Raw genomic sequence first — 24,709 nt, forward strand, 5'->3', positions numbered from 1 at the left:
GGCTGCATTCTTTTCCTTTCCTTGCTATCTCCAGGCTGTCCACAGTCTGTTTTGGCTTGCTTTTGCTTGGCTGAATCCACCCTTGACATCAGTCAGACAGAGCAATTCAGCTGGCCATAATATTTAACTCATGATTGATATATATAAGGCAGAAGTCACCGGTTGGCATTTCAATCTCTATATGGCTTGTGGTCATCTACAGAGAAAAGATCTGCCATAAGAGGAAATAACCATTTGGGGTTATACTGTTCTGATAACATTCTGTCACACAGCAGAAGGCATTAAGACATATGCAACTCTAAACTCCTGTATAGGGTTGGGAGGATAACATTTACTGTGTGCTGATGGAGACAGTTGTGACGGGGAAGACAACAACTCCTGTAATATATTAAATAATGTACATGTTTTACTTCAGGGCAAGTAGCATTCTAAGATGCAACAGGGTCTCAGGTAGAAAAAACCTGAAAATAACTATTTGCCAGTCTAGCAGCCACAATTAAAGTGATGTGGATTTGACATATATTATAAAACTATTACAGAAAAACATACATTGAAATTAATTAATCATTGGGGTTTTTTATATTAAATGGAGGCTTTAAGTAGCAAAATTGCAAAACCACAATCAAATAAAGTAACAAAGAGAAAAGAGACACTAAGACTGCAGGTGTTGGCTAGAAATGAACATAGATATTAAGAGAGACCTATAATATGCTAGAAACTTATCTATCTAATGCATTTGTTATTGAAGAAAGCTATAAAAGTCACCTATACAGCTTTTAAATGTTCTAAATAAATCCAGGAGGAAAAAGTAGAGGTCATAGTGCATAGATCAAAAGGTCTTAATACCTATAGGAATTAGGTAAATTGGTCATTGCAATTAACAACTCCAACCACAGGTGTCTCGAAAGGAGTATGAGATACAGTTCCTATTTCAACCACCTTAGTGGTTATTCAGAACAGTTCACCAAATAGTTAAGTCAAATAACTGTCAACCTCAGGGTTACCTACAAAATGTTAAAGTAATTACTTGTGGTCACGCAGAAATATATGGTATTATTTCTCTTCACAGAAACAATGAAAATGTTTTTAAGAAGGGAAGTTCTTATTAACTTTTAGAATCTCATTCAAAGAATGACATTTTAATAGAAGAAAGATCTTTTATTTGATATTCTCTGTATACCTGTTCCAAACATTTTATGCAACACTTAACCCACTCACATGAATGTTTGAAAGTAGAAAAGTTGAGGTGGAAAGTGTTTGAATTTTGAATTTATTTTCATGTTTATTTGTTTCTTGTTTACTGTTTCTTGTTTATGGGTTTAACAGTACCAAAAGAACAACCTGTTTCTGAAGTATGAAAGCATATCAGACTACAAAAAAATGCAAAAAGCTTGAGGTCCATCAATTAATTAGAGCTCTAGGAAAGAGAGAGGAGAAGAGGAGAGGAGAGGGAGAGGCAGAGCAAAGGGAGAGGAGGAATGACAGCACTGTAGATTTCACAGTTTGAAGGCTAATTAGAGGAGGACTGGAAAATGAAGGAGGAAACAAGGGAGGAATGTAGACTTAACAGACCTATAAATTTGATTGCCATTACAATTTACGTTAATGCTTGTTTTATTAGTTATGATGAGAATGGTTGACATACAGGATATAATAAGGATAGGTGAATTCCAGCACTTTATTAGTTTTATTAGTGTTGTGACCAGCATATACTTACTTTTGCCTCACAATAAACTGCATCACATACTGATTATTCAGTGTTTATGCTTGACTGTTCAATGTTTTCTATGAAACATCAATTACAAAAACATAGATTTCCACAGATTCTTTAAGGACAGTACTGACTAACACCCCAGTCTAAATTCTTTAAGAACCTAACAGTGTTGACAGAAAATAACAAGAAATGAACAAGATTTATTGGGAATCTAAAAAAGTGTGATTGATGACAACATGACAGACTTGATTATACCAGAAATCATGGGGTGAGAAGCAGAGGTTAATATTTTCAAAGCCCCATAACCATTTCTATTTCTACAATGACTCGGGCAGGGACAAAGTTCCTTTTCCAAGCTAGAGAGCAAGCAGTAGATACTCTTAACTGATCATTCTGTTAGCAGACCTTGGGAATAGGTACTCTTAAGATTAATGCCCATTGTTTAATTGAAGATCAGTTATCAATAGAAACAGCATGATACAGATCTTTGTCTCAGGTGAAATGCCTCATCTAGATGTGTCATGGAGAAATATATAAATGACAAGGTGGCACAACTCTATCCCAGCCAATTACCATCATAGGGAATACTGGGGAGGAGAGCTGAGAATGTATGCTGTCAACACCTGGTCTTTAATTGCAAAAAGTATTAGTGGAAGGAAAACTGAATATGAGCCAGCAATGTGCACTCGCAGCCCAGAAAGACAAACATATCCTGGGCTGCATCAAGAGAAGTGTGGCCAGCAGGTTGAGGGAGGTGATTTTCCCCCTCTACTCCACCCTTGTGAGACCCAACCTGAAGTTCTGTGTCCTGCTCTGGGGCGGGTCCAGAGAAGGGCCACGAAGATGATCAGGGGGCTGGAGTACCTCCCTTATGAGGACAGGCTGAGAGAGTTGGGATTGTTCAGTCTGGAGAAGAGAAGGCTCTGGGGAGACCTTATAGTAGCCTTCTAGTACTTAAAGGAGGCCTACAGGAAACATGGGGAGGGATGGGGGAGGTAATGGTTTTAAACTAAAAGAGGGTAGATTTAGATTAGATATAAGGAAGAAATTATTTTCTGTGAGGGTGGTGAGGCACTGGAACAGGTTACATAGAGGAGTTGTGGCTGCCCCCTCCCTGGAAGTGTTCAAGGCCAGGCTGGATGGGGCTTTGAGCAACCTGATCTAGTGGAAGGTGTCCCTGCCCATGGCAGGGAGATCAGAACTAGATGATCTTTAAGGTACCTTCCAACCCAAACCATTCTATGATTCTATAAAAAAAAAAAGAGTTTTTCTCAAGATCAGACATGTCTGCACAGAATCAGGATAAATATCCTGGCAGTAGATATAACTATTGACCATCTTAATTTAGTATTTACTGCTAAGTCTACTTGGACTCAGGGACACACTTTTTTTCAGCAAAGCATGTTAAGGACTGTGAGGGTCCCACACTCTCTGTCAGTGGGAGACAGATGAGTCACCAGGAAATGCAAGAGTCCTGTTCTATTCCAAATGTTCTTATTCAGGATTATGACCAATGTGCTTTTTTCCCAGGAGTTTCCAGAAAATCAGTCTATGACCATCTCCTGTGAAAACAGAAGCCAAGCCCAAAGGACAAACCTGACAGTTTTTCCAGATGTAGGGTAGGAGCAAACAGCTTTCTCAGTCTCTGTCTCACTTTTAAGCAGTGCTATGGGATAAAAGTACTGTGAAGGTGATGGCTACACAAATCAATCATAATCTCAATTCTTACTGAGGAATGTCTTTGAGCCTTTTTGTGTGATTTTAGTACATGTACCCACTTCTTCAGTCATCTAAGTATGGCTTTCACCGCTTTCTCAGGTCATCTGCCAGACTACTGCTTTCTTTTCATGCAAATACTTCTTTAAAAGCTGTTTATTTTATGAAGATCAGAAAAGGAGTTACCAATGAAGCATTCCTTTCTAAATGCAGCTAGGCTTGCACAGCCCTTTTCTTTCCTGCCATGAAATTTTCCTGAGTGGTCAAATCATCTATCTACAAAACGGTCTACCTTCATTCCATTACTGTCTGAAAATAGAGTTCAGGTATAATTGAATACATATCATCTACCAGTACTTAGAGGAAACCAGCAAAATATTCAGCATTTTAGTATAAGTAATAACTACTTCAGTCAACAAAATGCTTTTTAGTATGCTGTCGGTACTGTTACTTATATTGACATACCTCTTAAACATTTTGGATAAAGTTAAGGAATACATTTTAATAACATAAACCTTCTGAAATACTTCAGTACCAGTGATTGCAGGCTTGCTTTGCTGATTTCTCACCCTCCTAATTGAGAAACAGCAACAAAGGGTGAAAGGTCCAGTTACTCCTTCTATCAAGGAGACATCCAGACAGCTCTGTTCTATTACTTCTCTCTCTGTTAAAACATTCAAGATACTCATATTTCTACACATTCACACTGAACAGTTCAACTTATCTGGATATCTAAAATGTCTCACAACATCTGGAACAAGAGTTCCAGATAAAAAATAACTTGCCTTACTTTTGAAGAAATGGTCCTTTTGAAGAAGTGATCCAACACTACAGAGAGTAAGGGGAAGTGTAACTATTCCCACCAAAGAGCAGGACTGTTCTCCATGACTTGAAACACCAGTGCCTTGTGGAGTCTTCATTAGTCATTATTGACAGAAGCAAGAAAGACTTGGTTTCACCTGTATCTAACCCCAAAAAGGTAGCTTTTCTATTCAGATATGGATTTAGCCAAACTGATCTATGCTTTTGTAATCCCATGCTTGGATCGATCCAATTTGCTCTTCCTTGGTCTGACCCAGATGCCACTCCATAACCTACAGATGGTTCATCGTACTGTATCCCATCTGTTAAATAGAACACAGTAATGAGAACACATCACACCAATATTCCTCACTTCCCTTTGGTTTTCATTCTAATCCTGAACACAGCTGAAGGTCCTGGTCCTTTCAGTGGTCCATGACTAAATCATCTAAGAGAAGACCTCTTCTTTCTGCTTCTTGCAGAAGATGGATACAACAGAGCTGTTATGCCCAAAAGGTGTCAGATTCAAACCTGAATATATGGGACAGAGATCTCCAGGCTTCAGCACTCACTTCTACCACATATTGTGTATTGCTATGTTTAGGTTGTGATAAAAGATTCCTCTCTTCCTGTGGGTAGTTTTGCTACCAATGAAATCACCACAGCACTACAGTGCTAAATGAAAAATTAAACCATGTAGTTCATAAGTAAATAAGACGGAAGGAGGAACGGTTCTGTTTTGAAGGACTTTAGCACATTATACTTCAAAACTACAACTTATATGGTACTTACAGTAAAAATAAAAGTCTTATAAATCTGAACTAATAACACAGCAGTGTTAATAATATTTATGTATAAAGACAATTATTTATATGATATTGATATTTGGTATTTCTTCAACATATAATTACATGAAATCAGTGCAAGTTTCACACTTAAATAGGAGTTGTGTATCAGTGGTCAGTATCTGGAAGAAAAGTACTGTCCTCTGAAAACTCAGTATAGTGCAAGAGAATTTTTAGTTATTTTCCAAAACAGAAAAAAATTTAAAACCTGGCTTGGCCCTTAAGATGATGTTTTTCTGAAAATATACTTTTTATGCAGAAAGGTGGTCCTATTTCTCAGGCAAAGATGGATGATAGCAAAACTATTAGCCAGATTTCTGGGTGAAATATTGGCTTTCTTGAAATCAATAGATTTTTTTGGCATTGAATTCCATTAAGCAAGAATGCAACCCATGAAATTTAGAAGAAAAATGCATTATTGAATCTAATTGGTGATTGCAACTCTTTGTTTTGCTTTTTATTTATTTCATTCTCTACTTTTCTGAAACACAACTTGCAGAATAAGAAGAGGCTAACAAATGCTCTAGAACCAATCAATGTTTTGAAACTAATAATAATACAATATGAGCATGTAAGCTTATGTAGTGCCTTTCATGTAGAAGTATCCCAAGGCACTTTGTAACAGAAACTCAATAAGGAGTGCAAAAGTGCTTTGTCAGATAGGATAAGCCAGGGGAAAAGGGGAAATTAATTAAACATGGATTTAAATTTCTCAGCCAACACATCATTTAGAACCCTGGTCAGAAAAGACACTGGTTCCAATATCTGTATCCAGGGAACACAACAGACTATTTTGGTCTTTAATTCTTGAGGAATGTTCAATAGTTTTTCCACAATAATATGGGTATGAGTAATAGGAATGCAGTTTGTAGGCTACATTTCTAAAAAGGCAGCCCCTGCCTCTCTTCGTCTAGTTTTTCATAAACAAAGAGATTCATAAAAGTTGATCACCTGACTTGTATGCCAGTAAAGTCACTTGACTGCAGAAACACCCAGTATGGAATCTGGTACTGTAGAAATCAGAAATACTAAGTTAAGGGCTGGGCAATGGCTTTATTGGCTGTTTAGCTCACTGTTTTAAACCAATGTATATTTCCTTATGGAGGTAGTCAACACTTCTGACAGAGAAAGTAATCTGTTACACAGTAGTTCCTAAGATAGCATGTATTTCACAGGGAAAAGCAAAATTGCTTGGGAAAAGCTATCGTAATTGATAATGCATAAATTACAGCTTCCCTGATGTTGCAGAAACTTGCACATCCTCTATTTTTCAAACATTTTTCTCTTAGGAACACATGGACCATCCTCATTTTTGGATGACTGCCTCTTTGGATTAATGCATCCTTCTGGTGCATAAATTAGGGATGCACAGAGGAAAAAGGAGAAGCACTAAATCTCAGGAAACTGAAGCCATACAGAAAAATGAGATTCACAGTAGAGCTGAATGAGTGACTCACCATGAATAATTTATCCCAAAAGTTAGCCTCCACTTCTGTTCATGGAATATCTCTAATAAGCTTGTAATTTCCTCGGTTGTATTATAAAGCAAAATTTTAAAATATTGTATGTCTTCACTGCAAATAACTTGCTGTCAATATCTCATGTCCTATCTTAAGAGAGAGTGGCATTTTGATTGATCAAATAAATCACATGATGTTTCTGTTCCCTAGATGGATGAACCCACAAACACATACTCCAGATGCCTGCTGTGGTTTAGAAAGCAGCTCAGTAACATGTGATAAAAAGCAAGTGTAGGCAAAATAAGTTAATTTAAGAAAAACTCTTAAGAGTTTTTGCAAAAATGTTTTCAGTATTTATATTGCAGCTGCAGCCCATGTAATTTTGAATAATATCTCTAGGAATTTGCAGCTACATGTAAATATTTCCTTGGTGAACATGAAGAGTGATCTTGTCCCAGAGAAAACTTGAATTTAATGGTACACGTTATTTTTTGAAGATTTGGTACTGAATAATATGCCAGTCTTTCTCGAGTTTGTTCTAAGCTCTTGGACCAGTTATTCAGAGTTGGTGCACACATTAGTAAAAGTACTAATGTTAAAATTTTACTAGATTATTTGTGATCTGAAATAACCTTGTACAATTTATGGGTTTGAATGGACTGTTGTGCTTTATGCAAATGTTAAAAGTACTCCCTGCTACTTCAATAAAATATGAAACCTCAGCGAGTACTTGAGGAAGAATGAGCCATTAGTGCATTTAGAATTTACAGAGATTATCAGTTTTATAAAAGCCATGTAACAAAAATTTGCAAATGTTAATATCTCTTAGAATGTTCAGATGTTGAAATACTATAATACTTATTATAGGAAAAAGAAGACTGAGGACTGATCAGAAAATATACTCTTTTGTTGCGTGCCCTGACACAGGCTGAAGATAAAGACAGCAAACCAGAATCCTGCCCACTTTACATTACTTTTGATTTTGCTTGAATAATTATTGCTAACATTTTGCTTTTATTTTTGGTATATTTAAAAAGTGAATCTGCATCAAGTACCCTTTTCTCTGGTCTATGCCAAATCTCTACATAATGCATCATTTGCTGGATTCTCTATTTTACAGCAATACCACTGATATGAATTTATCAATATGATCAGAAAATAAAACTGGAAAAATAAACAATGTGATTTCTTACCTGAGCTCTTGCGCTATAGAGTCCACTTGAACTGTTAATAAAAGAAGGAAAGAATGAATTATTTTACAGTTCTAGGCTTGTGCTTTCTGCAAACTTACACCTGCCTCTCTGTGATGACAGAGTGGCTATCAAAACACAGGTGATTATTTCATGCTCACCACAGGATTGTAGATACTAGTGCAAATGTTAACTGAACACATACTTCTCACAGTTATTTTAGGATGCATAAAAACTGGAGTATGATGTTCAGTAGAACAATAAGAAAAATAATAAGAAAAAATAAAAGTGAATGAGGAGGCACTTGTTTTTACTGAAAATTGAATGACAAATCTCTACTTTTTCTGAATTTTAATTCAATTTGGGAATGATGAAGGCTGGTGTTTACAAATACCTACCCACACAAAGATAGACAGCATATTGACACAGCCAACAGGTGGTTCTAAGGATTACTCATACTGCACAGGCAACTTTTATTGTTTCCACTTGTGGAAAATGTTCCTGATATTTTAATTCCTGTAGATATGTGTGCATGTGTATAAAAAGTATAGAGAAAGAAAATCCATAAGATTTAAAATGTGTTATTAGCTTTTTGAGCAAAAAGGATATGAATCCCCCACTAAATACAATTAAAATTTTCTAAGCCAGCCAGACTGTTTTAACTCACAGTTCTGACCAACAGAGAAGACATACTCTAATGCTGAGCTGTGAATAACTTCCCTATTCAATAACTTTGTTGAAGTCCTCTCTTCTGGCACTTTTCAAATATATATGATTTTCACATTAATTTCAGAGAACATTACTGTGGGATGCATCAAAGTTTTGATATGACAATGATTATGTTTTTTAGAAAGGCTTGTCTGTGTTTAACCCCTTGTCTGTGGGCAGTCTCTGGCACTCCCACCCCCTTCCTCTATCTTTTCCTAAGTGAAGTCTAGCACTTTTCATCCCTTTAGTCATTTGAAACTAGAGAACTAAGGCAAACAACACTTTAATTTTCCATTCTGACCACAACTTGAAGCTGAAGGCACAACACTAACAATGCAGAACTACCGAGTTGTGACAATGAATCAAATTAGCCTGTTTTGCACAACACTGAGAGTGCACAATTCACATTAAAATCAGAGTGAAGAATGGGTACTTTGTACCTCTGAAAACAGTCATAAGCAAAAATGTTCACAGGGCAGGCAAAACTTTGACATTTATTTTTAAATATCTCCATTTTTCACTCATTATCAATAGTCACAAAAAGTGTTATGAATTAAAATAAAAAGTTATTTTCCTGGAAGGGCTGTATTGCTAGTCAATCATGTTTTCCAGATGTTGAGATCATTAAGGGCCTGTTTATCTCTCAGTACTGCATTTCCATCTGTTCCTTACAAAAAGAGAGGAATAGCTGGGAAATACAACTATGTCATAACTTTGCAAAATAAAACATGAGCACCAGTATTCAAAAAAAGCACAGGGCTCTCCTCTGTCACACACACCTGCACCTTTTGATTAAAGTAAATTTAGTTCTGTACCATTTACACAGCTAATTTACAGATAATTAATGGCAATAGACAGAAAAACATTCAGTTGTCTGAGAAAAAGTTTTATACGTTACTTTGAAAGCACCCACTCAGTATTGTCTTGCTCTACTCCCTATGGAAAATCTTTGTTTGTATAATAAAAAGCATAACCTTTATTTTCTTTGAGAAATAGCTCAAAGAAAATAGCATACAGTAGATTTTTTTTCTGCTTTTCTTTAAACCATAGCTAATAACATCGTGCCTCTTAATGCCAGCAGTCTGTGTCCTGCCTTGATTAAAAAAGCAGCCCTAAGGAAGCTACACATTCTCTTACTGCACATTAGGGACTATGCACAGGAACTATCATATTTCATGGTGTGCTGGGCACAGGGTCGTGGAACGTGCTTGCTAACTCACCCTTGGTTCCTTTTGAGCGTGTGCGCAGCTTTTTATTTTCCCCATCTGCATCCATCTGTAATATTAACACAAAGTCTTTAATTCATTCCTTTTGTCATTGAGAAAAAAAAGTCTCCAATGCTTTTTTTTCACATTTCCAAAGGCTAGACAGTAATAGAAAGAAGAATAATCATGCCTTATTAATCTTGTCAAAGAGATAAAAAGCCATCTGTGAATATCTAGTAAATACCTAGGAGATACCTTTAATGATACAGATTTGTTTAATAAAGTGATGGTTATGAGTGACTCTGTAAGGTTTAATGACAAGGTCTACAGGTGTTAGCTGAAGACATAAGGTTAGAAACAGCAATGCTGTATGAGTGCTGCTATCAGCATCCACTTCCTGCAAGAAAAGGTCCCAGAAAGCCACAGTGCCCAGAGGCATTCTGCATTATTATTGTAACTGAAGCATATCTTAATAGCTGCATTGGAACCTGAATTTCTGACAACTTCATCCTTAAAACGTGAAACCCTCTTGCTTGAATGTGCATAATTGCACATGTACAGCTTTGAAGTACTTCACCACTTAATCAATTACTTCTTACAAAAGTTTTGGTCAAAGAGACAGTTACAGATTTGTATGAGGTTTTGGGAGAAGGTAGTGTCCCAGTTTGTATTTCACATAAAAAAACCCCAAACAAAACCACAACCAAAAAATCTACCACCACCCCAAAAGTCAGCTGTTGATGTAAGATTTTTAACTGAAATAAAAGAGACCTTTCAAGATCAGCTGTTCTCATGACACTTTTGGCTACATCTAAACCAGCACTGGAAATATGCACCTTCTGGTCTTGGATCTGGCCCAGACCCATAATTGTAGGGGCAGGTTTTCAATCCATGGATTTTATTACAAACCTCTGAAATTCAAAGGGATTAAGATTTCATGTACTGGTGTGGAGAGCTGCAGTGACATACAGCAGATTGTACAACAGTGTAATTTTGATGACGTCCAGGGAGGCAAACTCTTCTTTCTAAAAGTAGCTCTTAATTTTTATGTAAGGAAGACTCTCTCAGAAGGATTTTTTGTCTAGGCAAAATATCAGGTACTCTGGAATTCTTCTTCAGTCTCTGGTAATATCTTTGCTTTGAATCTTAGTTTCCCTGTTTGTAAAACAGTAATAATCAAACATACTCTAGACAAAGCAAATTCTATGTGCTTCTGCAGATCAATATGCAGGAACAAACTCAGACGCCAACATCTGCGTTATATAACTGTGTTGGGCAATAGTAAATGCATTCTGTGGGTGCCTATGTGGTAGATACCATTCTGTGGATGCCTATGCCTGGCATCTTTCCCTCCAAAAGGTCACAAGATAAAACCAATGTCAACAGAAGATCCTGTCTATTATTTCACTCTTCCTTTCTGAGGATCAGCAGAACTGATTTGCCCCACTGAGGGAAGATGCAAGAACCTCTGTTTGAGCCTTTTTCCATTTATAGAGTTTGAAGATCTGAGGATGCTTTATTTTTAGCTTTATATGACTCAGATAACTGAGATGTTTTGAAGGTCTTATCTGAAAGAACACTGCAGAATTTAACAAAATTGACCTGAGAAAGAAAAAGTAAAGTCAGCCTTTCCAGGGGAGAAAAAGCATTTCTTTAATTTCCTGGGTTTTTTTCTATTTGTTGTTATATATGGTTACACATTATATACAGCTACTGGAATCAAAATACCTATTTGCAGGAGAGAACACAAGCATTTGGAAAGGGTGTTCATGTACTTGAAGAAGCCTAATTCTAGAACACAGGTTAGCAATATCTGAAATGAAAGCATAAATTGAGTGAAATCCACCTCAAAGCCAGACAATGGTATCTTTTCTCTGTTTAAATTTACATCTGATGTTGATTATTAGCAGGGAAGGAACGTAAGTGGCTTGTGTTTACATAGTGAGGCCGATGGCAGCCTTTACTTGTTACTATCCTTAAAACCTGGAGAACGAGTTTTTGCAATGTGACTGCAATGGTAATGGGAAACATGGCTCTGTTCTCTGATGCTGAGTTGTGATTGAAGGCACTGACCTGCCATAGACTTATAATAGGGGAGCAGGTGTGGCAATGATGGACTTTAATTTCCTTTAATAAACCTTTTATGTGCCACACTTTTACTGCCATTCTATGCTCTCCAAGGTCCTGCACATAATAGGTTCATTACTTTTGATTACTATAGTCTATTGAGACAAACAACTCCAGAACACACTATATATTATGTTCAGTTAAACCAATATAGACTATTTATCCACTGTGCATTATTTCACCTGCAACTCTACAGACAAAATTAACAACAGCTCCTGTAAGCTAAAACTATTAAAACCACTGGTACTCCTTTGTCATCATTTCATAATAAAAACCACACCAATCACAGTGCTGCTCTTTTAATTATGAAACAAAAAGTGTCCACTGCTTCTACTGAACAGCAGTTACTTTGGTCTAAATAGCACATTGCATTTTGATGAATATTTTAAAATTGCACAATGAGTGAAAACCAACAATAAAATCAATGCAGGTGATTTTTCTATTGATTTTCTTTCCTTGTAATAATTTGAAACTATGAGAGATGTTTAATCAACTCAAACCTAAAATTTGTAGGACTATTTGGCCTGGTGCATACCACATATTAAAATAATTATCATATATGTGTTGCATAAAAAAACCCTTAACTTACAAAAAGTCCCATGCATTAACTTGAAAATTATACAAAAGTAACTGAATAAAACTGAAATCTTTTAAGTGTGTCAGCAAAGAAGACCTCTCTTGCTCAAATTTTAAATGTAATATCTTTGAGTTTTGATAGTTCTTTCAGAGACTCCTTGATACTGAAAAAAGTGAACAAAGTTTCTCACTTCTGATTTTTATCTACAAAATGATTGTTTTACATGAAATTACAGCCACAAATGGTCAGCAAGAAGTATTCAAACTTTTAAATCACCCATGGAACAACAAAAGAATTAAACTCTAAGTGAGAAATTCCATTCAAAGCTTTTAGAGGTAATTGTTATCAAGGTGTTAATTTGAGAGACATATCTTATTACTGCTATGTACTGTGAAGATTGGTTGGATTCTGGAAGGTGCTTCATGCTCTCAAAGCTGGGGATGGTCAGCCGTCCCTCCCAGTATGTATGTTGTCTTGAGACAAGAAGCCATAAGGGATAAATAGAATGGTCATGCCTGCACAACATCCTCACACAATGTCTCATTACTAATTTTTTTAGCCATCAGGACCATCAGGATAACATCTAAGTGCTTGCCAGAAAAATTTTATTGTGAGTTATAGTCCCATATTTTTTAAGGGCAAGCTTCACAAAAATAATAACAAGGAAATAGTGGAATTAATTCCACTTTATCTTTGTGTCTTATAACTAGATTCTCGGATTTGATGGGCTTAAAACCCATCTAAACATTTTCTTTTCAAAATTAGTTGAAACTAGCTAATGGACTCAAAAGGAATTAGTGACAGATACACAGTCAGAAACACAGCGATAAAGGGGTAGCAGCTATGCAGTCCCCAGTCGTTAGGCAAGCAAGGTAAAAAATAAATGCTTGCCTTAGAATTGATTCAGTTACACCCTATTTCTGTGATTTGGAAATTTACTGATGATGGTGACACTGTATTATTTTCTGAAAGCACGTTCCTAAAAATCTTCCTAAGTTTATGAATGCTTTCTGTTTGACTTTGTGAATTTCAGTTTGATCCTCCCCCACCTTTCCTTCAATATTGGTTGAGACTTAAGAGTAAGTCAATAACTAGATCCCAGAAAACTGACTGGAGTCACCGACGATACCAGAAATTCTGCTTGGCTGAAACTGGAGTAACTTGCTATATGACTGCTACACGGTATTCATGTTTCTCCCAATGAATTAACTACTGGAATAGCAGCAATCATACTTTCTGAGCAAACTATTTCAGAGTTCCTGGCTGCAGAAACCAAATGTTACTTCTTCTGTTTGTACCATCCCACTGCAGTCAGCGGACTCAAGAGCAGCACCTGGAAATACTTCCCTGAGTGAGAGAATCAGGATTTGGCTCTGAGTTTGGTTTTTTGTGTGCCTGGAGTCTATCTGTGCACATGTGCATGTACTGATATTATAATGGGATCCAAGAATATGACTAACAGCTGAAAATAGGGCATGTGCAATAAATGATAATAATAGCAATAATAATAACAATAACTACTATTTCAGTTTACTTGCACAATTTTAATTCTGAATTTCAAAAACTAAATTGAAACTACTATCTTGGTAAGAGAGTTTTAAAGTATATTACTGTGAAATTAACTATGACTTGGGGAAGACAATTCTACTGACACAGGTAAAATTGAAATACACCTCCTGGAAAGAGCTAATGTAAGAGCTATGCACTTTCTAATTTTTAATGTGATCTTTGTACAAGCACAATTTCCCCATAGTGGTTTCACACTGCTGGAGTAGCAGTCTGTTTCCTTTTGTGTAACTAGCTAGAGGAGAAGAAATCACCAGTTTATCTAGAGGTAAGGAGTATAAAAGTGGACATTTTGTTGTGATTTTCCAACTAAAAGTTACCTTTGATTTTCAAAATGAAATTTGGCAAACAACATCTCTAGGACAAACCTTAACTGATTTTGAGAAGTCTGAAAAAAAAAATCATAGCTTTTCTCTACTATTTTTAATTTGTAAACTACTTAAGTTTATACAGAGGTAACAGCTACATCTGTCACAAAACTACTAATGAACTTAGTCAGAAAAAAAGCCCCAAACACCTTGATGATTTTTAAGACATACAAATCCATCCTCAAGTCTCAAAGACAAGCTACAAACTTTAAAGTTGAAGTCAGACACTGCTAAGCACTACAAACACATCTGTGCTGTACTGTGCCCCGAGGTAACACGACACCGTGTGTGCCTCTCCCTACAATAAATAATTACCTCAGAGCAAGCTTTTCAGTGTTTTTGGTACTCATTTTTTAATGTTTATTTTCAATAACTCATTTAAAAATCTAACACATAAAAAGAGAATCATGTTTTTCTGTATAAAAAGATTTTTAAAAATAAATCTGAAAACAAGAAGATTTCCTATAGCCTGTGCTGAAGTATGTATCACTGTTTGCCTGTGCATATATGTGTGTTGACTGCATCTTTCTGTTACTCTACGATAGCTTTTTTTAATATGAAGTATTAATGGCAGACTGACAGTGAGAAGTATGGTGAGAGAAAGAAATGTGAAGTATACATATAGCAAATTCTAGACAAAGCTTATGTATTCTGATGACTTGCAGTAAACAAATCCAAAATCCAAAGACAATATTTTTAGGAACATTGTTGTACTGTGGTTAAAGTTTCTTGTTCTTCTCTTTTTTTTTTAATAACATGTTCCTGGCCAGAAAGGAGAAAAAATATTTACAAAGTAGGTGTTCTTAAAGACTATTACTAAAAATATGCCTTGTTTTGTGATTTTCATTATTCTTAACCAAGGAGTCACCTCATTTTTGAAACTTTTGATTTAGTTTATACAATGCTATTCCTGATTTATCTAGGAGAAAGTTGAATAACATTAAAATAATTGGGTCAGATATATTAATTTCTCAGGAATTAAAATAACTAAGTACATCTACTGGATACAAACTTTAAAGCATGTTTGTAACACACATAAATCACCAACAATTTAGCATTTTATAGTGTGGTTGAATGGTATATGTATTTTTGAGAAGTAGCTGTTTTTTATATTGAAGTCACTACTTGAAAATATGCAGTGACAAAATAAACCTTAAATCAGAGGCAAGCTTGAATAGCTTTGTAATGAGGATGATTTATTTTGATTCTCACTTCTGATTTCTGAGTTGTCACTGCTGTTGTATACTTCATCCATGCAACTTTGCACAACTGGCAGTGCTGAATATAAACCAAAGCCATATGTTTATGTCCTTTTGCCAAACGACTACAGCAAATAGTTCTATTATTCCCTTAGGTAACCAGCGTGTGCCAAGTATTTCTATTAGTCTGCTTTACCAAGGCTTTAGAGGGCAGAGTCACAGCTTCATGAAATTAAGGGGCAACTGCTAGCTTTTTAAATTTAGAGAAAAAATATATAGTCTACCATGCTGAAATGCAGCTCAACACAAGCTGATGTGTGATTCCACTTTCTGAAGGCTTTTTTTCCTGTATTTTTATTTTCAATGTAGTTCAATGTCTTGTCACTACTTCCTGGGTTGCTAAGTACTAAATATATTTTTTTCGAAGAAAGAAAGTGTGAATATTCAAAAAGAAAAAAATTATTTGACACCTTGAGATCTTTTACAAATACACCAAAGTTTTTATCCCACCCAACTGATATATAGTTTAAAAACCTCAATAAGCATTATCAGATAAATTTCACAAATAAACTATCCCTCACAGATTAAATTTAAGTACATTATGAAATACATTCTCACTCCTGGAGTCATATAGATTTAAAGATAGTTGTGTTCCTGTCAGTATGTAGTGCTAACAGAGTGTAGTTCTGAAACTTAAAACCTAGAATTTCTAGGTATTTACAAAGATTTACATCTTTTTCAGTTGTTCAGTATTGTTATACCTGACTGTTGAAGACTGCTGTTCCTAAAATAACAGATGCTATGGAAGAAAAAGTCCTAGTGTACATGACACTACACGTGAAACCACATAGTATTATACTATTAATAGATATATTTTGGCTCAAATTAATTTTTGTAAATAAGTTATCCCACCTTTGTGTGTTTCCCGGTGAAAATATGTGCAGATTCCAAAGGACCAAATTCGTCACTCAGCCCAAGATGCCTTGCCTGATTTAATAGATAATCCTGAAATTCATTCTCTGGAAAAAAAACAAAACAAAACAAAAGAGAAGAAAACCAAAAAACAGCTATACTAAATAAAACGTAGATGAAACAAGACACTCTTTAAATTAAACGGGCAAATAATCCAGGTGCACTGTTTTCTTGTGCAGTTTTTCAAAGATGTGGTATAGAGGCACCAGTGATGCTTCTAAAAGGCAGAAAGAATAACAATTTTTCTTCCGTTATGATATTTTCTTTATATTGTTAATTCCCTTTCTGATAGCTTATGAAATAGACCTGCTCTAAGAAAAGTTTTTCTTCCTGCACAGACAAAGTTTCTATATGTAGAAATCCTTACTCAATGTTTTTACTGCATCAGTTACTGCACACTTTGATTGAGTAGGATGGTTCAATACATGATATAAAATAAATGAGAAGCATTTAAAAATATTTTAATAATAGCAAAAACCCCTCAGTTTGTTGTTTTGTTTTTTGGTTGTTTTTTTTTTTTTTATTTTATTTTGAATATCAGAATTTAAAGTTTGTCAGACTGATAGGCTCATCATAAGCAAACTGAAGGAAATCCTTGACATTTCTCCATGTTCAATGTTTATTCCTTTCTGTGGGGAAACTCCCGCTAAATCAACTGTAACAGCAAGGGAAGAAGAGCTGCAGAAGTTTATGTCTGAGTCTACAATACTGAGGGCCTTGTATTCAGAAATAATGAATACCCCAACCCTTCAAACACTTAAAGTTGTAAGCACATACAACCTAGGAAAATCTGGCTGTGAGCAGTTATTATGGACAGGTTTTATTTTAATATCACTTCTGCCACTAGTGACCAAAATATAAAACTTTTACTATCACTTGCGATTTCAGAGTCCTTTTCAAATAGTATTCAGTGTATTTATTAAAATAGATCTATTATTTTAATGTATTCCAATTATGACAAAGTTTGCAGAAAAAACTTTTGGAACTTGAAGGTCAAACTTTAACTATTCATTTAATGATATCATATGAAGTTTTGTCAGTAAAATTTGTAATGTTACATTTCTGAAACTGGAAAGGCTCATTCTAAAGGGATTCTCAGGGAAGCTAAAGTTTATTGAGTGACTAATTTCTGCTTGAGTCTCAATAGATAGAATATTAGTTGCATCCCATCAATAACTTTTAATTAAAATAAATATGCTTTTATCAAATAGAAAAATAGACAACAGATGCAAGATGATAAAGAAGGGAGAAAACCCAGAACAAAACAGTCCAATACCAAAAAGATTTTTTAAGCAGTTTTCTAGCCAATATGTTGCTGGAAAAAGATGTTATTTATCCTCAAAGGCTGCTTTCCCTGTTATGCTATTTCAACATCCATGAAAAAAAAACAAAAGGACTCTTACAGCTTTCTACCTGCCTCTTCCTCTTTGTTCAGAACACAGTAACCTAAAACAAAAGATCTCTGAGAATAGCTACAATGGTGAACAAAGCTCTTTCTAAAGCCTAAAACTTAGCAGCTTTTTGTCTAAAATCCTATCATGTTATGTATTTATTAGCAATATATTTTTCATTTATTTTCTCAAAGATTGTCAATAAAGAACTAAATCACATAAGGGAGTAGCTGTAAACCCTTTGAGTTCCCTAATGTCAAACTCATTAGCATCCGAATAACCACACAGCAGCACATCATCTGCACAATTGCAATTTTTTACTACTTTTAATAGCGTTTCTCAAAGGGCTCATTTTCAACTTTCTTCAGTGGTTAGTTGGTTCTCTGGGGAAAAGGACCTTCCTGACGCTCACAGCTTCCACTCAACAACCAGGCCGTTTGCTGTCAGAAGCATCAGCCCTCTGCCCTAACCCCATCTGCTGTCTCTCTCGTCCTAAGGGACCAAGAGTTAAGACAGCACAGCTGAGATCCACTTGAAAAAGTGCACAAAGGACAGGAAAATGTACAAAACTTTACACATTTAACTTTACATAATAAGCTAATACACTGAAAATTCTTCTTTTAAGAAAATGAGTCTGGGCTGGATTTGGGCTGGGAGGCAGGTTTCAAAATTGTACTGGAAAACTACATGCAACAGTGCCATTTGCTATTTTACTCCCATCTGCCTTGCATGTGACATAATCAGCTATCTTTGTAAAGCAGAGTGTGCTTTAGTAGGACAAAAGCAAAACTTTTATATAAAACACAAAACCTGAACCCCTTTTCTGCATTTAATCACTACAGAAGTTACTGGTTAGCAAGTTTAAATGTACTGTTTTCTATTTCTTTCACATAACAGGGTACTGGCTGCCATACAGCTGATTCGTGGGTGAGTACCCACATTTGAAGATATGGTGTTTCATTAAAAGTCTAATACAATGTCATGCATTTGTCATGTTATAAACAGGGAGTGTAGGATTATGCTGTGTCATGGGATGTGACATACCCCTAATGGAATGTAAACTATGCGTCACCCTTGTCCACACTCCAAGAAGTAACTGACGTTTCAAAGTGCTGGGATCTGCAGGTAACAAACAAGAGTTACTGCTGATTTCACAGTAACATCAAGATCTTATACAATATGTTATTGAGAAACTCTTTAGTATATTTTATGAATTATAAAATTAATCATGGGCCAAATATTGAGGCATTGCAATAAATGCAGATAAAATTCTACAATGCCAAATGGAAAAATTAAGATCTCAGACACAAGAGCCCATAAAGAACATCTATCTAGGTTATTGACGACTTTGATGATAAGATAATTGCAAATGAAAATCAGGTAGAACTAATTTATTGGTCAACCAAAGCTCTTTGGTGGGATCACTTCCCTTAAGTCCACATGTATCTTCATTTGACCCAATTTATTCATAGATTCCATTAACTTATTTGTCTCTTTTAGTAAAGAATTCAAAAGGATTTGCAGATGGCAAATTATGCCTACACTTCAACTCCCTATATGTCTGAACAGAATTTTTTAATCCTGAAGGTAAAGATTACCTGCCTATAAAGAAAACCTTTACCCTTTTCAACCAGCACCTCAATTCAACTAGAATAATAAACTTTATAAACCCACAAAGATGGAATAAATGAGTTGCTTGATTTGTCAGTGTAATGGTTCAGTGAAGTCACCTGGAATCTTTGCATTTCATTCTTTGTTTTATAGTCATTTCCAGTCCAACATGATTTTGTACTGACTCTGAAGCGCCATCCTACTGAGATCCGTGAGTCATACCAGGATGCTGATGTGAATCACCATTTGGGCCCTGATCCTCAAGATCAGATGTGTGTGACAAATTCCTTCAAGCAACCATTCTAGTTGACCCATTGTCTATGGGTAAAAGTCCACTCATTCAGCTGAGATTACTAGAGTTCCTGAGGGTTTAATAATGAGAAAAGACTTATTCTACAGTCAAAAATTATCTCACCAGAAGTTTGAGGTTGTTTTCTCTGTCAGAATTGCAGTACACAAAGCTGAGCTACACCTGTAAAAGACCCCAAAAACTTTTTTTGAGCATAATGGATATCATTTCCAGCAGATGAATTTGATTTTCTCTCATTTACCACACCACTAGTTGATAAATTGCAAATATGAAAATGAATAACCACAACAGTTTGTGATCTGTTAGCTCAGAATGGAAATAATAGCTAAGGAAATAAAATCCAATGTGCTCACCATTATGACCCCTGAACATTTTTTGTGTTTCTACAGTGATAGTGATTTCTCTTTCTCAAGATAAAATAACACAACATATTTAGTATTTGAGAAAAAAATATGTGAAAGCAGAAGATGCTATTACAAATGAATGAAAATATATTGAGCTCTTGACTGCAGACAGATCTTTATCCTGCACAGGCTGAAGTACATAACTTTACACATTAAGTTCTGCACAAATTTATGGGTCATCTCAGTGAGACCCTTAAGCGCATGTGTAATATTCAACACATGAGTAAATAAATGAATTTCATTTGGCCTTCTAATGCTTCACTTTAACACCCTCACTGCAGTACACATGAGCAGTCTTGGAAATCTGAAGGAGTCTACTTGAAAACATGATTTTTATAACATTTGAGCTTCAGAAAGGAATTTCCTTGGGGCAGAGCACTCCTCTTTGCACTTGTTTTATTAAGTGCAGGGTACACGTGAAACAGAATTATTGCTGCTTCAACTACTGCATTTTCTTTCTCAACTGTAAGTCTAAACTTTACCTTAGTTCTACCCTGAGATGAACAGAAGGTCATGTTACCAGTGCAAGACAGCCTAGTAACAGAGACAGTTGTCCTTCCACTACCTGTAAAAACACATCCCTTGCACTCACTCTCTCTTTTAAACAGGGCAGTAATTCCAATGCCATGTGCAAGATCATATTTCGCTTACCAGAAGGGTTTAACTTTCACCTGATTTAAGCAACAAACTATCCCTCAAAGATGCCTGAGGCTTTGCTGTAATTAACATAACTGCATTTAGATGCTATTCATGACCGATAATTCCAACACCTTGTGAAAAAAAAAAAAAAAGGTTGCATGCTGTAAACATTATAAACATATTCAAATAAGCTTAACACAATCTGCCATGCTTATTTCTGCCTAGATCATGGACCAGCGAAATGGTTAATGCAAATGGATTTATAATTTGCTTTGGGGGGCCAGTTTCTTCTCCTTATTTATTAGCCCAGCTGATGGGGCAGATTTGATGAGGCACTTCTGGAATAATTGAGTCATCACACAAAGAAGGCTGCTAGCATTCAGAGTGGTTTTATCAGCAGCAAGCAGGCCTGATTACTGACAATTACACTCTGATCCGGTGATGGAGGAGAAAGAGCCAACGAGTGGGAAATGTCCGTGTTTCTATCCAGGAATAATTTCTACATTCATTTTACATGCTAAGTGTTTCCTATCTCTGCATAATAAACTGTAAACAGGAATAGATGGCACAATGTCCCTTAATATTTCCTGGTAATGAAGACACAAATGTACAGTGAGTGCTGATAAATATAGATGAAACATAAGCTATTCTCTGAGTCTGTATTGTTACCTTTAAAATAAATGCATTTTGGTGGTAAAAGCATAATCATAGCTAATGCAAAAAAATGACAGAAGATTGAAGCTGTCCTTGTAACTACACAGAAACTTTGTAAAAGTCCTGTTAATCACTGCTGCTCTAGAGGCTCATAAGCTGAAGGTGATATACTGGAAAGAACATCATTTTGTTTCTCAATAGTCAACTATGTAGGAACTCCTTCGCTTTGACACAGTAAAGGAGAGCAACAGCAGTGACCTCCATTAACACTTCAGGGATAGAGCACATCTCAATGCTAAACTGAAAAACAATGAAGCTGGTCCTAGAAGACATCTTCACTATGATAAATTCTCATTTCCCTCTCATCAGCCTTAAGATAGTATTTATAATGAATAATAGAGCTAGACCATAGATTTCATGAGTTGTGTTTAGCAATGTATTATTGCCTTTAGGAGATTATTTTTTTAGCAACCAAGATGCTGTAAAATGTCAGTTATTAACAAAATGCTGAAAGCAGAATTTTGGAAAAATCTGTTTCTTCTCTGACTCAGGAAAAAAACATGGAAACAGACATACTGAAGAGTTGAAATGTAATTTTGTGTTTGTTGATGGGCAATTATAGATTTCAGCTGGAAAATGTTAATGTTCTAGTCTAGGGAGAGTTTTTCTTTTTTAGAGTTGATCAGGCATGAAACACTGAATAATAAACTTCTGCATGCTTGTTTATTCCTTTTCCTCTTTTTAAACTAATTCATAGCTTCAAAAGAACTAAAAGTTGTTCTCTGTTCTCCTGCCGTAACTATGGTAACTATGTTTCATTAAAGTAGCCACTTAACTTCAAGGCTTGTGTTACAATAATATGCATTATTTTGAGTAAAGCCACACCATAACAACCTTATGATTTCAGAGCAATTTTAAAAGAAAGTTCAAAGAGCATGCGTCATTGAATCTGGAACACAGGGTTTGTTTTCTTTTAAAACATGTTTACTCTTTTTCAGCCTTCATGACTTTTCTTGCATGGAGTCATCTCTGTTGTGAGGTACTGTGTGGGGGGACAGCTACTGACTTCAGCAAGAGATGACCATGCTCTGCTCATCGAAGGGGTGCTTAGTAGTTGCAGGATTGAGGCCAGTGGGAGACGCCTGAGCTTACAGATCAGTATAACTAAGAGCAGCGAAATTGTGTTGTTTTAATTACTCTGTTATAGCCTCCTTCAACATCAGGAAGATTCTGGTCCTGCTCTAGTATTGCTACATGCCTGCTGTTCAGCCACCACTGTTACAGTCCTTGTAATGTACATGGTCTCCAGTGAACTAGTTAGGAATCAATGGGTTTGAAGGTCAATTTTATGGGGGTGCTGTTATGGGTGCATTGAACCTCTACAGAAGTGCTGTACCTGATTAGGTCCAGTAAAAGTGGTCACCCCTCAAATACTTACAGGCTTAATCTAGGTTACTCTATTCCTTCCCCGTGATTTCTGACTGTTCCAGCCAAAATTTTTGGGACTGATATAATAGCCAGAATTAGGACATCACACTTCTTATGCTGGACAAAACCCATGGCTAATTAGCTCATTGAACATTCTCCGACATGGAGTCAAAAGGAACAATGAACCTAAAAATACGAACTGTTTTTATAAAAAGGAATATAACTACTATTCTGCTATCCTATACATTCATCCCCCTCTTTCTGAACAACAAGCTCTCTTCATTAAGCATGACAGACATGTCCCAAGAAAGGATAAGTCTCACAAAGGGAAGAAGTGTGCCTTCCCTCAACATGCAAATCACATATGTTCATTAACTTCAAGAGGGCCATGTGAAGTACAGTCTGCCACCACCTAAAAGACTTGTAATGACCCTAACTGCTAAAGATAATGGGGCTTGCTTGCACTACTGCACTGCCCTGAAGATCCTGGGAACATGTTGAAGAGCACAGGAAAAAACAAATCAAGAACAAAAATAAGACCTTGAAAATCAAAGAATATGCAAAAAAAAAGACATATTTGTCAGATACCAAAATGTGCATGTAAAATCTTCACTGGGACAAACTTCCTATCTGGAAAGGTTTCACTCAGCAAATGTTTGGTCCAAGTGACTGGAGCAAGAAAAAGGGTGTTCAGTTTGTTCAAAGTTATGTTAAGAGGTCAGTGGCACCAGAGATGGTGGTTTAAATTGTCTTTTCAGAGCCTTCTATGATTTTAGAGTGGGATGAAGGTTATTTCCTAAAATGACACCTGTCTTCTGTCATAGACATAAGCAGAAGGCACCATGATTGAGCAAATAATTGGAAAAAAAGGGATTCTGGAACAATCTTCCTGCCTCTGCCACTGATTTATTCTGTGACCTTCAGCAAGTCTCTTCACCTTTCAGCTAAATGAGGATAACGATGTAGAGTGCTGTGAAGTGCTTTTGTGCATATCTAACCATGCTTTAACGTAGTGAATATTACTTTCATCCTCATGCGTTCATCAATTTAATAGCTGCTCATTCTTTCACTTCCTCTGAAACTCAACCTGATACTTCAAGAGTATGTTATTATTTGGTATTTCCAAATTTCTCTTCAAGCTTTTTTACTTAAAAAAAAAAAAAAAAAAAAGAACAATTCTGAGAAAAATGGGTACTAACTAATGTATGATGAATGGCAAAATAATTTAAAACACATTTCTGTTCTCTTCTTTCTTAACATATTAGGCAATCCAGAGGTAACTGTACTCTTGGCATGTCAAGTCTTTATCTTAAAAATCAGTTTTGTTTGTTTTCCTCTAAAGAGAAACATTGTCCTAGGAGATATCTTTAACCATTTTGCTTTGAATGTTTTTGTTGTCAATGTTGAAAGTGTCAGTAAGGTGTGTATATATATATATATATACACACATATATATATATAAATTTATGTGCATAATTATTTATGTTTGTGATAACATGAAGTTTAATATTATACCCAGCAAGTACTATATTTAATTTAAAAGAAGCTGAAAGAGAAAAGTTTCTTTCAATGTGAACATATTAGACGTCTGTTAAGAAGATGGCCCATTGTACCACTAAACAATACTGAGTTAAAAATAACACTACAGAAATGTATCTTTGAAATATTATTTTCTATTGGTAAATAATAGTAGCCCATTATTCATCCTATTGCAGCAAGCTTGACTTGAACAAGATGAAAAAATATCATCCTATGGAGACATGCTTTACAAACATTATCACTTTAAACACAGTTAGCCTTCAGACTCCTTAGTGTAAGCCTGGC

At 35.7% G+C, this 24,709-nt stretch overlaps 1 protein-coding gene across 18 annotated transcripts in view; it reads right to left on the bottom strand.

Annotated features, from left to right (window-relative positions):
- The window catches only part of ST18 (ST18 C2H2C-type zinc finger transcription factor), a 173,683-nt gene that overhangs the window by 60,148 nt on the left and 88,826 nt on the right, over window positions 1–24,709 (bottom strand). For 12 of the 18 annotated variants that reach the window (XM_074881064.1, XM_074881035.1, XM_074881055.1 and 9 more), the window contains 3 exons: window positions 16,389–16,495; window positions 9,655–9,709; window positions 7,730–7,760 (listed from right to left, as the gene is read on the bottom strand). In XM_074881064.1, the coding sequence (XP_074737165.1) occupies window positions 7,730–7,760; window positions 9,655–9,709; window positions 16,389–16,495 (193 nt within the window). Of the gene's footprint in view, window positions 1–7,729; window positions 7,761–9,654; window positions 9,710–16,388; window positions 16,496–18,883; window positions 19,038–19,865; window positions 19,893–24,709 lie in introns of those variants that run through there. The other 6 variants (XM_074881140.1, XM_074881147.1, XM_074881139.1 and 3 more) reach the window with 3 other exon arrangements.

This window comes from Strix uralensis, chromosome 1 (genome assembly GCF_047716275.1).
Source record: "Strix uralensis isolate ZFMK-TIS-50842 chromosome 1, bStrUra1, whole genome shotgun sequence".
In the NCBI taxonomy this organism is placed as follows: domain Eukaryota; kingdom Metazoa; phylum Chordata; class Aves; order Strigiformes; family Strigidae; genus Strix; species Strix uralensis.